This window comes from Oryzias melastigma, linkage group LG5 (assembly GCF_002922805.2).
Source record: "Oryzias melastigma strain HK-1 linkage group LG5, ASM292280v2, whole genome shotgun sequence".
Classification (NCBI taxonomy): Eukaryota; Metazoa; Chordata; class Actinopteri; order Beloniformes; family Adrianichthyidae; genus Oryzias; species Oryzias melastigma.
Genome location: NC_050516.1, coordinates 27,585,264 through 27,600,750, shown reverse-complemented (window position 1 = coordinate 27,600,750; position 15,487 = coordinate 27,585,264). Strand labels below are relative to the sequence as shown.

Sequence of the window (15,487 nt, the reverse complement as noted above, 5' to 3'; positions counted from 1 at the left end):
TAAATAAGAAAACCTGCTGATCCTTAAGCTTTTCTGATATCCGGCTAAAACTAAGAGAAAAACATATATATAAAATATATAACCTCCTGACTACCAGTAATTCAAATGTGTCCTCTGTAGAGGACATTTCTAGATCTGAATATCTTCCAACCACAGAATGTTGGTGTCTACAGAGGACATTTGGGGTTTTTTAATGATACCAAATGTAAAAACGTGGAGTTTTGGGAATTGTAGTTTTGATTGGACACAATTTTATTTCTCAGGAAGTTAAATCAAACTTTGTCATATGTATCCAAACTCATGTAATGTTATTGGAAAAGCCAGAAAGTCCTCTCTTAGTAATATATTTTTTTAAGGTTTGCTTTAAATTACTTCCAACTCAAAAAATGACCCCCAAAAAGAGTTCATTACGGAGGGCAAAAATGTGTGAGATTCTGAGGATATAAAACAGAATTGAAATGAGTCAAATCCAGAGAAAGATTTTATCTTTTAGGATAGAAAGGTAGTTTTTACTTCATGTATGCTGTGCTTTAGTCACTTCTGTTGGGGTTTAAATCAAAGCCGCAGTAAAACCTTTAGCTCCCTGACATTTCTAGTAACAGACACATTCATTACCCGCCGTCTTGCTCCGGGCGGCGCCGAGCCACGAGGTGTAGCTTCATCGCTTCAAACAAGTTCAAAAAATGTCCGTGAGCCTTTCTTTTCAGCAAACAAACAAAAAAGTCTCAGTTTCTCCTGAGCCGATTTCATAGAACAGACTGAGCCCCTCCTCCTCTTACAGCACACAAAACGCTGCTGTACTTCTGCGCCGGGCCAAAAGAAAAAGCAAGGGGGCGGCTTGCTAAGCTGAGTGCGAGCTTCATTCACTGATGCTCTTGTTTTTCTTCTGCCATTCAAAGTTTTACACAATCTGCTTCCAGCGCACTGCTCTTAGCTTCTACTGCACTTGTTCAGCTGTACGGTGTAGTGCTGAGAAACACAAACCGTTTTATAGTGGATGGACAGATTGGTAAATAAAACTGTTAAAATATTAAAGATGGATAGAGTATTTTTACTTAATTCTCTGAGGAATTGTGGGTGTGCAAAAAAAAAAAAAACTTAAGCAATGTCATTTTTTTACATTTTTAAATTCTTCATTAATTAAAGCTCACCGATTTATTTAATCAAAAAATGATTTGAATTGTGTTTTGTTTAAGGACGATTCTTCGTGAACGACTTCAAATTTGTCAATATGTTCATCGATGCAGAAAATTGAAAAAATCAATTTAGAAAATTTAGAAATGCAGAGCTCATGACATTTCTCTGTGCAGGCACGCCTGTGAGTGTTTGGGCGCCTGTGAGTGTTTGGGCGCCTGTGTGGGTGCAGGTGAGGCTGTGCACGCCTGTGAGTGTTTGTGAGTGCGCTCTTCAGCTGCGCTTCCCTCCTAGGAAATTCTTGCAGCTCCCTCGGATTTAAAACTTTCACATAAGTCAGTCCCTCCAGAATTTCGCGATGTTGCGATTGCAACTATTGGCGCAAATTCAAGCAAACCCGAGATTTGTTCCTCACTTTGGAACTTAACATTTTAATCGCAACTTCACTTCAACTTTGACAATCTCCCGTGACAACAGTCATGTTGGGCGAGTCGACGCAGCTTTGCGACTGTTTCCCTTCTGACTCCTTCCCGGGAGCCGTGCTCTTTTTTTGTTAACTCTCTTTAGCCCTCTGTCTATTCTTCTCTGCAAGCTGTGCGTGAACGGTCATGTGCGCTGAGTGCGCGTGCGTGCGCAGGGGCTGAGTGGAGGGTTGTGCTGAGCGGGTGGGAAGCGGTCCGTCGTAGGTGGAGCGCAACATAAACCGAGTTTGAAAGGATTTGTGAACATTTCAGTATTATATATATATTTTTTATTTGTAATGAATCCTTTCTGTTAGTGGGAAAACAGACAGTTTTACATAAGGGGCAAAAAGAAAACATATTTGGACTTAAAACGTCTTTAATTCATTGTAATGAGGAAAAAAAAAATGGAAAAAAATCGTAATTGTGACTTTTAAACTGAATCGAATCAAATCGTGGCTTGATTGAATCATTACATCCCTAGTTTTGTTCCAGATTTCTGAGCATTTTCGGCTTTTTTTGCTGATATCACCCTTTTGCTTTCTCTTTAGTAATAATTATAAAAGCTTTAACAACAAACTGATTCATCTGCTTAAAAAAAAAGACGAGTGTATCATTTACGCGGCAAGATAAAGACGTCTAAATCTGCAGTGGTTTGAAGCGTTGCAGCTTCATTTGGCAAAGCGGGGGCTGCATGTTGTGGTCTGGCTGGGTAAAATGAAAATGCCCATGCATGCTGTGCATGTGACATTGGTGAGGAGTGAGCGAGCAGACAGCTAATTGTTATTCCATGTGGGTTTTGAATTTCCTCCCAAGAGAAAGAAGGGGTACATCCTGTATCACCGCTGAGAGGCTGCGACACTGCCTGTATAGGGAGGAAGAGGAGGGACAATTCAACAGATAGGGGAGGAAAAACACATGTCTCTCTGTATACATCTAAATAAAAAAAAACAGCATAACTCTGGGTGCTTACATTGCCTTTGCCAAGAAGCCGGACTCCTTTTATCTTCCCTCTTGCATCCAGGAGCCGATTCAATTTACCCTAACCCTTCTTTTTGTCTGCTTTCCACAAACAGTGATAAGGGCAAAGATCTCCGGAGAGAAGATCGTGTCACCTAGCAACAGCTCCTCACCTTACATGAAGATGATCCAGTACGAGATCAAAATGATCAAGGTGGGTTCTGTGGACGCCTTCTGTTTCACAGCTTCAATAAAGCTGTCAACACTAGTGAGGGCAACTGAGCTTCCCTGCAGGCTGACTTTTGATATATCTGTTTTTCTTTCTTTTTTTTATGCATATCAAATTCCTGACATGAAAGTCAACTATCGCTACATTGTGAGTGTCTATAGTCTATCTGGATTAGGGCTGGGAATCACTGATACGATGCGATACACAGATAACGATATTGATTATATCACGATACTGTGATAACTGGTAAAAATCGTCTCTAATAACTCACATAATACAGAAAACCACATATATTTTGGGAACACAATCATAATAAACAACTTGTCTTATTTTATGCAACAAAAATAGAGCTTTTAAGCTTTTAAATGTGAATAAACTAACTGTCTAGCAGTTTAGTGTGCAAGATGAGCTTCAAATAGGACAGAGAACGTTCATCGTTTTATTTATTTCAATTCAATATTAACAAGTGTTTAAATTTGCATAACTACACCCGTTTGTCTCTGGAGAAAAAGCCGGCGAAATGGAGTTTTATCTCTGTGACAGAGAGTGTCGTAGAGATTAAAAAACAGTAAAAAAAAAAAAAAAAAGGTCAAAAGTTTAAAGCAGGGGGTTCCGGTCGAGGACTTCTGACCAATGATTTTGGGCGCTGATTTTTTTTTTTTTTTTGCGGCCGGCTCCGGCAGGGGGAGGCACTTCCTGCTATTAATTTTCAAGCGCCATTTTTTTTCTCCGTGGCCAGATACTCCTGGATAAAATTGCACTTAGGTCACCGCGCAGCGGCGTTTTAGGATTTGTGACCACAGTCTACAGCAGCAGCAGCAGGTCAGACACGAACTTAAAAAAAACAAAGTGTGACAGAGACTGCAGCTGATGGCGTGAAGACAAAATGGTTCTTTACCTCATAAACCAGGAGTCTCAAACTGGCGGCCCAGGGACCATTTGCAGCCCCAAAGTCGATATTTTGTAGCCCCCGCCTTAATATGAAAGTTCAATGATAAACCAACCAATCACGGTGAGGTATGTAGCTCATGGGGGCGTGATATTGACCAGGCTTGAAACTTTTAGGGCAGGAAAAGTGACTATTTGAACATCATTTACTCAACACGTACAGCCAGTGCTGTATGTGTTTTTGGCACAAATGTAACTCCGTACAGCCCAGCCTGAGCCAGACTCTGCCTTCAGTGGCCCTATGATAAATAGAGTTTGAGAACCCTGCTCTACACCATTGAGTTAATTCAAGATGGCTAAAAATATCCCTACAAGTAAGGCTTTTTTCAATAATGTTTGCTTCATAACACCTACGTTAGGTTCTTTACGATTCAATGCTGTCGCTCTCAGCTAACAACAGATCGTTTCTCCTGGTATAAATTTGAATTCCATCTGTTTGCTCTTCCTTGTGTTGAGCTTCACTAGCATGAATTCAGAAGGTAAAGGGGATGGAGGAACCTTTTGCCTCTTGACATTTATTGAGAATAAAAAAGGTCAACACATTTTATGCTTTTTTTTTTTCAAAGCCAAGAACGGCTTAAAACGACTAAAAACAGCTAATATTTTCCTCGACATTAAAGCTCATCATTCCTGATCTCCAAACCTGCACTTTACATTTTTAAATAAAAAATACAAACCACACATTTAACTTGAAAATAACACCCCCTCTGAATAAATCAGAAAGAAAATAGACTGTAATTTACGTCATGATTTAAGAGCCCAAATCTCTTTTCTTTCTATCCTCCTGGCGGGTCAGAGTCAATCTCATGATCAGTGGGATCATGTGTTTACATTCATTTGATGCTCCTATGCTTGTTAAGTGAAAGTTTTACCATAATTGATTCCATCTTCTAAATCAAACTTTATATTTATCATCACCTTCATTGTAAATCTCAAACTGTCCAGTTTTTTGCCCTTTGGCAGAGTAGTTAGAGTGAAGGTGTTCTCTTTTAACGATCATCCACATCTTTAATCCATTCCTTTGAGTGGTAATCAATGGTGAAGTGAATCTCATCTGTGTCGGTGCGGTCAACTATCAAATCCCTTTAATACTGTACTTAGGGTTTTTTTTTAAAAATTGACAGTATATAGAGAGCTGGACTGAGCGGCTGTTACATCACCCATAGAAAAGGCTTTACTTCTGGCTCCAGCAAAATGAAGCCAATTGAGTCACCATTTTCCAGCAATACAGACACCGTCGTTCGGAGCCAGTCGACAGTGATTGGTTCAAGTCGGTCTGAGTCTTTGTAACTACGGCAACCACTGTCACCAATCAGGAGAAAGCTTGTTTGAAGTCCACACCCCTTCCAATGAAAACAGCTCAGGAGAATCTGTCAATCAAATGTTCGGGAGGGGGGTGTGGCACATGCTTTTACTGAAGCATCTGATTGGTCGGTTTATGAAAAAAAATAATAATAATCGGGAAAATATATTATTAACAAGATGATGTTAAAAAAGGTGACAGATCAAGAGTGGCTATTCTAACAAATAGAATGACTGGTTAACAGCCGTTTATTTCTCCATAGAAGTCTGTGGGATTTGGGTTTCTTGGAGCCAGCACGTACTTCCTGTTTGGAACGCTGGGGGGGAGGGGGTCACTCAGTCCAGTTCAATATACAGTCAATAGTTTTTTTTCTAGTGCGGACGTCCTGCTGGTTGATTCATCGTTTGTTGGACTTGACTCTTTGACCTTTCCCATCAGATGTATCCCTTTGTGGGTGTTTTTGTTTCTGTACCACTGACCAGAGGTCTCTAAACTACGGTCCGCGGGCCGGATCTGGCCCAGCCTCCTGAACACTATCAGAGACAGGATTTTTATTTATTTATTTATTTTTTTAACAGTCTCGCCATGCAATTGAGACCCGCATAATGTGACTTTTTATTCCATTCTTCTGCAGTCTGTGCTCTTATCTCTTATGTGTGGGTTTCTAAACGAAATGTTTGAGTTTAGACGAATCCTGTGATTTTTACACTTCTTTCGTTAGCCTACAAACCGACCCCGGCTCCACATCAGAAAAGAAAACAGCTATGTGGCCCTCACAAGAAAAAGTTTGGGGACCCCTGCTATAGACTCTTGTCCTTCATTCAGTTCTACCCATTGACTGTATATGAGAACTGGACTGAGTGTCCCCTCCCCCCGGCATTCCAAATAGGAAGTTTTGGATCCAAGAGGCCAAAATCCCATAGAATTCTGTTGAGAAATTACTCACTCATTCTTTTAAAATAATTGAGAACTTTTATGTGTTTTTGACATATTCTTGCTAATCATATATATTTTTTTCCAATAAATTCTTTCTGTAGTGCAAGTTATAAACTGACCAATCAGATGCTTTAGTAAAAGTGTGTTCACTAGTTGCATAATCAAAATGTTTGGTTGATGGATTCTCTTGAGCCCGCTTTCAAGTGGCTCACTCCTGATTGGTGGGGGTGGTTGCCATGGAAATGTCGACTCAGACCAGCTTGGAAAAATCATTACTTACTGATGTCATCTGACTCCAACATGGTCACATCTGTATAGTTAATTTTATTTGGTTGGAACCAGAAGCGAATCTTTTTCTATGGGTGACGTCACACTGGCTCGGTCCAGTTCTCAAATACAGTCAATGGATAAACCTCATCTGTCTGCTTGTCTTCCACTCTTGACTTTTTCTTATCATAACTTATAAAGAAATCCTTTTTGGAATCAAGCTTTTCTTTGACTGCATAACAGAGAGTTTCTCATTTTTAATACATCTGGCCTGTTATCTGTCAGTATTTGGTAAGGAGTCTTTCCTGTTTACTTACTGAATAAAAAAAGAAATAAAAATATCACTATCACTGACCTTCAAACTTGCACCACATGAAACAAACATGACATCACATTTGGCAGCAATGCCCCAATCGCACTTTCAATTGATGGATTTTTTGTTATGTATTCAATACTAGTTTGAACAACCATCAAATCAAGTAAAAAGTGTTTTGTCATGCGCTGCTTTACAGTTCACTCTGAAGCTTCATGCTTTTCTCTGTCTGCACATCTGTGTCCAGATGTTTAAAGGTTTTGACCGGGCCAAGGATATCCAGTACGTGTACACGCCTGTCTTCTCCTCCTTGTGTGGAGTCAAGCTGGACTCCAACAACAAAGCAGGGTATCTGCTCTCAGGTACAGTTTTCTAAAGGTTTCTCTCAACAGGTAAGCAAGAGCATCAAGCAGTCCAGGGACATGCAGTTGACTGCAGTGTAGTTTTTATTCCTTTTAAATTTGATTTTCTTTCTGTGAATTAAACAGTTGGTTAACTCACAGTAGCTTTGTATCAAACTGAAGTTCAGAAATTCAGAATACAGATCTAGATTTAAACTCTTTACAAATCAAAGTATGAACGATGGGAGGAAGAAATATTTGTAAGGAATTTTGGGTAATACTCGTTCTCTTTTCCTGTCTGTCTTCAGGGAGTATGTGGAACGATGGCAGGATTTCTATTGGCCAGTGTGACCTGGTGGAATCATGGGACAACTTGTCCCTTTCGCAAAAGAAGAACCTTAATTACAGATACCAGCTGGGCTGTGAATGCCGAGTGAGTGGCCAACTTGGTTCCACGCTCACATATTTATCTTTCTCGCACTTTTTTTGTATCTGAGCTTTGAGTCGAGAGCAGCTTCTCCTGAAAAATAGCTAATGTTTTTCTATTTTTTATATATAAATGCTTTTGTGTTTACTTCGGAGTTTAAAACTTGCATTTATTTGGTTCAATTGAACCGTAGTCTGCCTCAAACTTGTATCTTGGTTCGCTTGCAAGTGAATCTTGGTGTGTTGCAGCCACCATGTAAAGGTTAGAGTAAGAATAATGACTAATAGACCCACTCGATTTAAAAGGTTTTTGGTGTTTTTAGCGTGTTCTTGTGGCATTTTTCTGACATATATAAAGAAAATTAGGCTCAAATTTGCATTTTTGTATTTCTATGTTGTAATTAATCTGGAGCAAACGAAAAATACCATTTGGAAATTATGTTATGTAGAATATTCACTGTGTGAACTACACGCTTCCTGCTCTGCTCCATTTTAATGCATCTTCATACGTCTTTGTTTTCCTCATCTAACCTGGTATCTATGGAGCCAAATTGAGGCCAATATTATTCGAAACCCAAATAAAACTAATTGAAAATTTTTTTTAAATGTCTGAAACTTTGTGCTATTCTAAAATAAACTTAATTATTTTCTTCTTTTTTTGTTTAAAACTCCAAATTTCAATTTCAAAACTTTTTTTTTTGTTTCAACTCTTTTTTTTTGTTGTTGTTTTCGTATATTCGAAAATGTCTGTTTCAAAACTTTTGGCCCCGTTGAGGCGGGGCTAACATGAAGCACCAATCAAAATCGATGAAGGTGGTAACTTCAGTCCCAGTGAATTCACTAACTCTGAGAACTTGGATAATTACAGTTAGTTTATAAGTGTTTATAACCCGTCACAACGGGGCCAAAAATTTTGAAAGTGAAATTTTTAGATTATAAAACAAAACAAAAGAATTGAAACTGAAAAAAAACGTTTTGAGATTGAAAATTTGAGTTTTGAAACCTAAAAAATTGAACATTTGAAGTTGAAAATAATTGAGTTTATTTTAGAATAGCAAAAAGTTTTTGATATTTTACCCTTTTTTTTTGGCCAAACACCAATACTGCATTATGTCGTTGCTGTGTACTTGAGACATGTGCAATGAAAATAAAGTTGAATTCTATTCTATTTGTTTTATTTGGGTTTCAAATAATATTGGCCTCAATTTGGCTTCATAGGCATCTGGCTCCAAACTGTACAGGTGGAGAACTGTAATATTGCTCACAATTTGTGTTGCACTTATGTTAGGTTGTAAAATGTGAGGAGCCGTAAGCTAGAAGAAAAGTAGGTAAACAGATAGCTCAGTTATGGGTGACGGGAAGGGGGGACGGGGTTCCTCCGCACCACAGCTTAGAGATGAACTCCTGCCGCTCTGCAGAAACTATTAGGGGTGTGTATTGGCAAGAGGCTGGCGATACGATACATATGCGATACCTGTTTCACAACATGATACGTATCGCGATATATCACAAGACTGAACCATTTTTCCCTTTTTTTAAAGAGTACAACTTAGAAAAAAACTACCTGAATATTAATATGTCTTTTATTGTAATAAAATGAAAAAAAAATCATTCTATTTAATGATCACAACATTAAACACAGCAACGGATTCGCATATACAAGTTGCTCTACCCCAAGATTAATAGTGCCTTTTTTTTGTAAATTAACCCTGTATAACCATTTGTAACATATTTGATACACATAATTCTGAGACCCCTATCTCATTAACATAATCAAAACTATCCTTAAAAACCCATTGTATGTGACTTCGTCCATGTTTTCTGCTTTGCATTACATTATCATTCCACTAGAGGCAGTAGAAGGCCTTTTCCTGCTCATTTCAAAATGGCTGCCCCCGTGACATCTCAAAAACAGTTTTGGAGGGAAAATGTTTTGATAATTTTCAACACTTCAGGTTGAGATTAGCTCAGCTATTGTTATTTTATTTTCTTAAATGACTACTTGCTGTAATGAAAAACTTATAAATTTGTTGATAATTAATTATGTATAACAGTTTCACCATGTTAAAAATGTGTGGATCAAGTTTGAGAGAATGGCTAAATAGGGGCTTTTTTTTCTCCTAAATAATATTTTTTCCAAGCCACACAAAGGATCATGATTAATATTTTAAATATTAGGGAAAAAAAAAAGTATTTTCTGTCAATTATTTGATGAAGTGGGCTTTACGGGGTTAAGAAATATTTGTTTTTAAAGGCAACAGTCAACATTGTCCGATTTCCACAACAACATTTTTTTCAGTAGAAGAAAAAACTAAAAACAGAATGAATGTGCCTTAAATAATACGGCTTTAAAATTATGATTGAGAAAATTAAGGGCTATGTATTTGCTAATTTAGCTACATTGCTGAATTTAGCATTTACGGTTCAGGAGCCTGTATTGTATAGAGCTGCTCAAAGAGGTTTAGTGTGCTGCCAACTAGTGGTAGGAGGTGTAAGTGGAAAACAAAAGTAAGACGGTGAAGAACGCTCATAAATAATACATTAAATATCGTGTCAGAAAAAGTATCGCCAAACGAAATATCGCGATATATCGGTGAATCGATTTTTTCCCACACCCTTAAAAACTATGTCCTGGAAAACTACTTTAATTGATTAATCCATTTGAATCGATTTAAGCTTAACAGATCAAGTGAGTAAAAGTAGTTTGTTCCAATATTTCACTTTTAAAAATATTTTTATTAGCACTAAAGATTGACAAGATAACCAATAAAAATTGGATAACTTTCTTTCTTTCTTTTGGCAGATCAACACGTGTTACACGGTGCCGTGTGCGTCTACAGGCGAGAACGAGTGCTTGTGGACGGACTGGCTGCTGGATAACAGTCTAAACGGGGAGCAGGCCCGGCAGTACGCCTGCGTGCGCCGCTCGGACATGAGCTGCAGCTGGTACCGGGGCGGACCTCAACCAGATAAAGACTTCTTGGACATGACCGACCCCTGATCGACGACGCTGCCCCCGTCTGTATTCCTGCTGAAAAATGCCTCATCAAAAATGAAACAAAAAATACTGACAAAAGGAAAACTGCTAATTTGAGCAAAGTCTGGGTGCGTAAAGCAGAAAAAAAATGTAATTTAGGAAGAATTTAAAGAGCTTTTAGTGGTCAGGTGGTGGCTGGAAGAAAATGCTATAAAATGAAGGAGATTCCTACGTTTTTGTGTCAATCACGTCACTTATTTGATATTACAGATCACAGCTACACTGCAATGTGGGTAAAAAGGAACTCCTTTCCACAAAAATTAAAGACCTCTCAATGGTTTATTTATAACATTTTTTTTAAATTAGGCTAAAGTTTAGAATTTGTCCAATAAAATGAGAGAATTGCTGTTTTCCCACAGTTTTTCAGCTGTGCGACTGTGCAGCATACTAAGTTTGTTGGAGATAATGATGCTGTTGTGTGATAGACGGCATCTGAGCCTCACTAAAACCTTTCAGTCCATTTGCTCAGACGAAATCAACACCCTGACCCACTGGGACTCTGGAAACTATGAACGAGACGCAGCATTCTTCATTACAGTTTGATCGGTGAAAGAAAATAAAATGTAAATATTGTATTTTAGCTGGACTTAACATCCTAAAACTAACAAGATTTTATGTGTAGTATAGGATTTCTTGGGCTTTGGTTCAGCTCTACTTTTTATCTGTGCCAAAAATCTAACCCGGTTCTTTAACAAGGTAGAAGCCGAGACTCCCTCTTCTTTCACAAGAAATGTTTATTTTTTATTAATTTAACTTTTAAAAAGCTAAAGTAGATAATCCTTTGCAGTTAATTTGATTTCCAATGAGCTATTAAATATTCAAAATTAATTTATGAAAAGACCTGAAGTCTAAAGTGACCCCTGTCTTGTTTTTGGATTACTTTATGCGTTTTAAAATGCATTATTTTTTTGGCTCTATACAATTCAAGAAATTACCAATTAAATATCAAATTTATTTCTTGAAAGTAATTTGATTAAAAATGTTATTTAAATGTAAAATTGAAATAATAAGTAATGCCAGGATCATAATGGATTATAATTGGTGAGCCTTAAGCAGGAGGGGGTTAAAACAATTTTATGTTTGTTTTATATGAAAAGTATTGTTCGGCTTTGTATTTATGTTGTGTTTCTGTCTGAATAGTTTTCTATCTACATGTACCAAAAAAATCTGATTATATATAAAATGTCTCAGTGGAAAAAAAGTGTTGTTGTCTTTTTGTTTCCACTTGAAAAAGTTTTTTTTTTTTTTTAACACATCATCCTTTATTCTAGTGTAGAAATGTCTGAATACCTCTGAGTGTCTCTGGAATATTTGTGGGAGGGTTGAATTAATGTTCATTTCTCTCAATAAACAACCCTATAGTGGTATTTTGATCCATTCACACATTCCTGAGTATTCCTCTAAAAAAAACTCCACTCTCAACAGCAGCCCCTCCCATACACACGAAAACGAGCGGATCCTCACTTGCTGATGTCACAAGTTAAGAACCGCCCCCTCCAGGAAGAGTCTGCTCCACAAATCTAGCGGTGATCAGCTAGCTTCACGAGCCCCCGGCTCATGTGTTGTGAGCCAGTTTAGCGATGAACGAGAAACGCTCATTCGGTTTAGCGTTCAAACTTTGTAAAGAAACTTCTGGTGAAGAATCTGCACGACATATTGGAATGGATCCTGAACGTATCCGAGAATGGTGGAAGCAGAAAGGGGATATTGGGAAGATGGGAGGAGAAAGGGAGCCGACTATTTCCTTGTGGAGAAAGTGAGTGACGAATTGGGAGAACTGGTTTAAACGTGGATTACTGAGCAATGGCAGAAAGATAATAATGATAATAATATTTATTTATATAGTACCTTTTAAGATAAAAATCACAAAGTGCTTCACAGTAAACCACAGAATAAAACACCACAGAATATAAAAACAGTTTAAAAAAAAAAAGGTCGCCAGCACCTTAACCTTAGTAAAAATCTGCATTGTTTTTTGCTATTGCATGAGGAAATTCTTATGTTTGGAAAAACGTAATAATTCATCATCAATAAAACGGTTTGATCCCTCCCAAAGCCGTCAGCCTTCCTCCTGCCCCACATATTAAATATTTTAGCTCTCCCACTGATTTAAATTATGCTAATATCTCTTTTCTTTTTGTTTAAATCTGGACTTTTTATTTTTAAATAATTGAATAATTGCATCAGAATGGTATGGATATGATGCATTAAAAGCTTATTTTACCAAATTCCAGAAACTATTTCTGACAATAATTCTTAAAACAACTCTTTTGTGTACAAGTTAATAGTTTTGCAGCACAAATACTTCTCACACACATAGAAAATATATGATTATTTAAGACATCTATGTCCGTTAAAATCTACTTACCCTAGTGTGTCTTGTCTCCTACATACTTGTTTTGTGAAGAGAGAAACCATTTGTGGTTTAAAGGACACAACTCTGAAGGAATTTTTTTATTTTTTTTTGTAACCAGCACCTTTTTTTGTGTGTTCGTGTTATGTCAAATTGTGTCAGTGTTGTTTGTGCATCGAAAAATGGAAAAGAAAACAAATACAAAGTGAGTTAAAGAAAAAAAAAAGATTTATGATTCAGATTTGACTGATTGTCCCTTTAGTATCAAACTTATGGCATGTAAAATCAAATTCTGCATTATATTAGAGGGAATGCAGTGAACGATTGTGGGTTTTCCAAACATGTTAAAAGTGTTTTCAGTTCCTGAAATTGACACAACTAACTAAAAGAAATATTTTCTGATTCAGGATTGCAAACCTAAATTTCAGTGAGTCAAGCATTTGTGTCGTCAGACTGACTCAACACAAGGGTTGAATAATAGAAAAAACAAGCCGGTTTACCATGTCTCTGTAGTTGGGGTAGAAAGTCTGATCGATGAGAGGGAACTTGTCTGATCCCAACCGCTTCTGGTTATTGATCAGCTGAGAAAACTGGATTAAAGGAGAACAATGGAGGAAAAAATGTTAAAAATCTGCACGATTTTACTGTAACTTTTTAATTGTTAACACGATCAATGTCATTCCAGTAGATTCTGAAGGAGAAAAGCGGCTCGGCCGCTTTTCTCCTTCAGAATCTACTGGAATGACATTGATCGTGTTAACAGTTGAAACGTTTTAGCATGTTAAAGCTGTTAAAGGGTTAATGTTTCTTAAAAAAAATAAAAAATGAAGTAAAAAGAGACTTACAGCCCAGGGTTTGTCACAGAGGTTGTAGATGGTCTCCAGGGAGTTGACTGAGGGGATGCCTGCGTACTGCAGGCCGATGATCAAGTTCCTAAAGTCTTCGTTTTGGGCCATGCTGAAGGCGTGCTGACGCACCAGGACAAAATCAGGCCTGAAGGACCTGCAAAAGCAAAAAAAGGAAGATGATTTAGATTTAGATCATTTTTGCAAATAAAACCAATGATTTGGAGGAAGCTGATTTGCTGCGACTCCTGAAGGGAAAAGAAGACACATAGTTGTGTTTTTATAGGATTAGTGGTTTCATTTTTCAGTTTATCAAGCATTTGTTAAGAAAAACAAAGTAATTTTTTTTAATCTGTGAGATTATTGGCTCCGTCTTAGATTGTGGGTTCCCTGTTACAGCAAATGCTGCCGGAGGAAGATGCGGGTCGACAGGCAGGAGGGTTAGCCTCTCGCACATTTTGTCCCGTTGAATAACCTCATCAACAGAAGGTGAAAATAAGCTGCTGGTATAAGTGTCGCCGCCGTGGCCGACTGCCGTCTACTATCAGAGAGAACAGACTACTGATCTGCCTCAGAACCAGGTCTCGTTTTTAAAGTCCCCATGACTATTTTTTTTTATTTTAAAAATCTTTTCCAGTAGTATTTTAATTACGATTATGAATTTTTTAATCAAAAAACATAAACAATATTCTCTTCTCCAGAACCTGAACTAGACACTCTAGCCGTCTTTCTTTTGGTTTGTAGACTGTTTTTCATTCACTTCTTTAATTTTCATTTAATTCCAAGAAGTTTTTATTTTATTAAACTATTTTCCATTTAACTGAAAATTTTGTCCCAATTCTGTTTTTATGTTTATCAAGTAATTAAGAAAGGAAAACTTACAAAAAAAAAAACATTCAGTGGGATTAAAAACAATTGAGATTTTGAGGTCACATCCACAGCATTTACGAAAAATATCGATATTGGCAATACTGACCAGTATCGGATCGGTATTGGATCAATTCTCAGGTGCTCTGTATTCTCCAGCTCTCAGGGATTCTACATTTTACCAATCAATAAAGATAAAGATCAATAAAATTTGAACTTTCGTTTTAAAGGAATCAGCTGTCAATCTGTTTTTAAAATGCTGTTTCTCGCGTAACAATTTGCTCTCGTCCACCAATTAGTTTTGTCACTGCAGTGAAATTTTCTTTTTTTCCAAAGATGAAAAAAAAACTAATAAAAAATAGAGTTTAAAAATAAATTGTCAAAAATATCACTTCTAAATTTCTAAAACGGCAAAGATTAAGAAAATAATATTTTATAAAAACGAACCATTGACATTAAGTTTTAAAATACCAGATGTCCTGACAATTTTGTTTCACCTCTTTACAGGTAAATAAAGAGAGAAATTCACCTTCAGAGGAGGAAGAGAAAGTACTTCATTTAAGGAAAATCAGAGTTGATTATAAATGTAAGAAATTCTGTCCTAATTCAAGTTTTGTTCTGAAGAAACACTACCAAAACAGTCCTTGCTAAGCTCAGCACACATCCGTGCACATTTCCATGACATGTCTATGAAAAACAAGCTGCAGACTTCCTTTTCTGCTTTTCCTCTTCTTGTGTTTTGAGGTTAGCGAGCTGCTGAAAGTGCCTGACTTCCTCAGAGCCGGCTCGTCACCAGACCTCTGGTATCTGGGTCAGAGCGGTTTGTGGCGTGAATGTGCCTGAGCACGTGTCTTGCTTACAGTATCTTGAAGAGCGGATCTTCATCTTAAGATGTTTTGCAGTCAGCTTTTAGGGAAACATTGTGGTCTGAAGCTTCTGGTCTTTAGCGCTGAAGAGATTTCAGTAAACAGTTCTGGCCCCGTTTTTTAATTAAATACCTTCCAACTTTTTTTTTGTCAAAAAAACTTAAAAAATCCATAATTTTTTTGTTCTGAGCTTTAAAGGCT

General features: G+C 37.3%; 2 protein-coding genes across 4 annotated transcripts in view; one reads left to right on the top strand and one right to left on the bottom strand.

Annotated features, from left to right (window-relative positions):
- LOC112144666 (metalloproteinase inhibitor 4) overlaps positions 1–11,740 on the top strand; it is a 39,635-nt gene extending 27,895 nt beyond the window's left edge. For 2 of the 3 annotated variants that reach the window (XM_036212012.1, XM_036212013.1), the window contains exons 3-6: positions 2,672–2,769; positions 6,799–6,913; positions 7,201–7,325; positions 10,122–10,364. In XM_036212012.1, the coding sequence (XP_036067905.1) occupies positions 2,672–2,769; positions 6,799–6,913; positions 7,201–7,325; positions 10,122–10,319 (536 nt within the window). In that variant the 3' untranslated portion in view covers positions 10,320–10,364. Of the gene's footprint in view, positions 1–2,671; positions 2,770–6,798; positions 6,914–7,200; positions 7,326–10,121 lie in introns of all 3 variants that reach the window. The other variant, XM_024269325.2, reaches the window with a different exon arrangement.
- The window catches only part of syn2b (synapsin IIb), a 91,119-nt gene that overhangs the window by 23,455 nt on the left and 52,177 nt on the right, over positions 1–15,487 (bottom strand). The window contains exons 4-5 of the mRNA XM_024269322.1: positions 13,554–13,710; positions 13,209–13,298 (exon numbers count right to left, since the gene is read on the bottom strand). Of these exons, the coding sequence (XP_024125090.1) occupies positions 13,209–13,298; positions 13,554–13,710 (247 nt within the window). The remainder of the gene's footprint in view (positions 1–13,208; positions 13,299–13,553; positions 13,711–15,487) is intronic.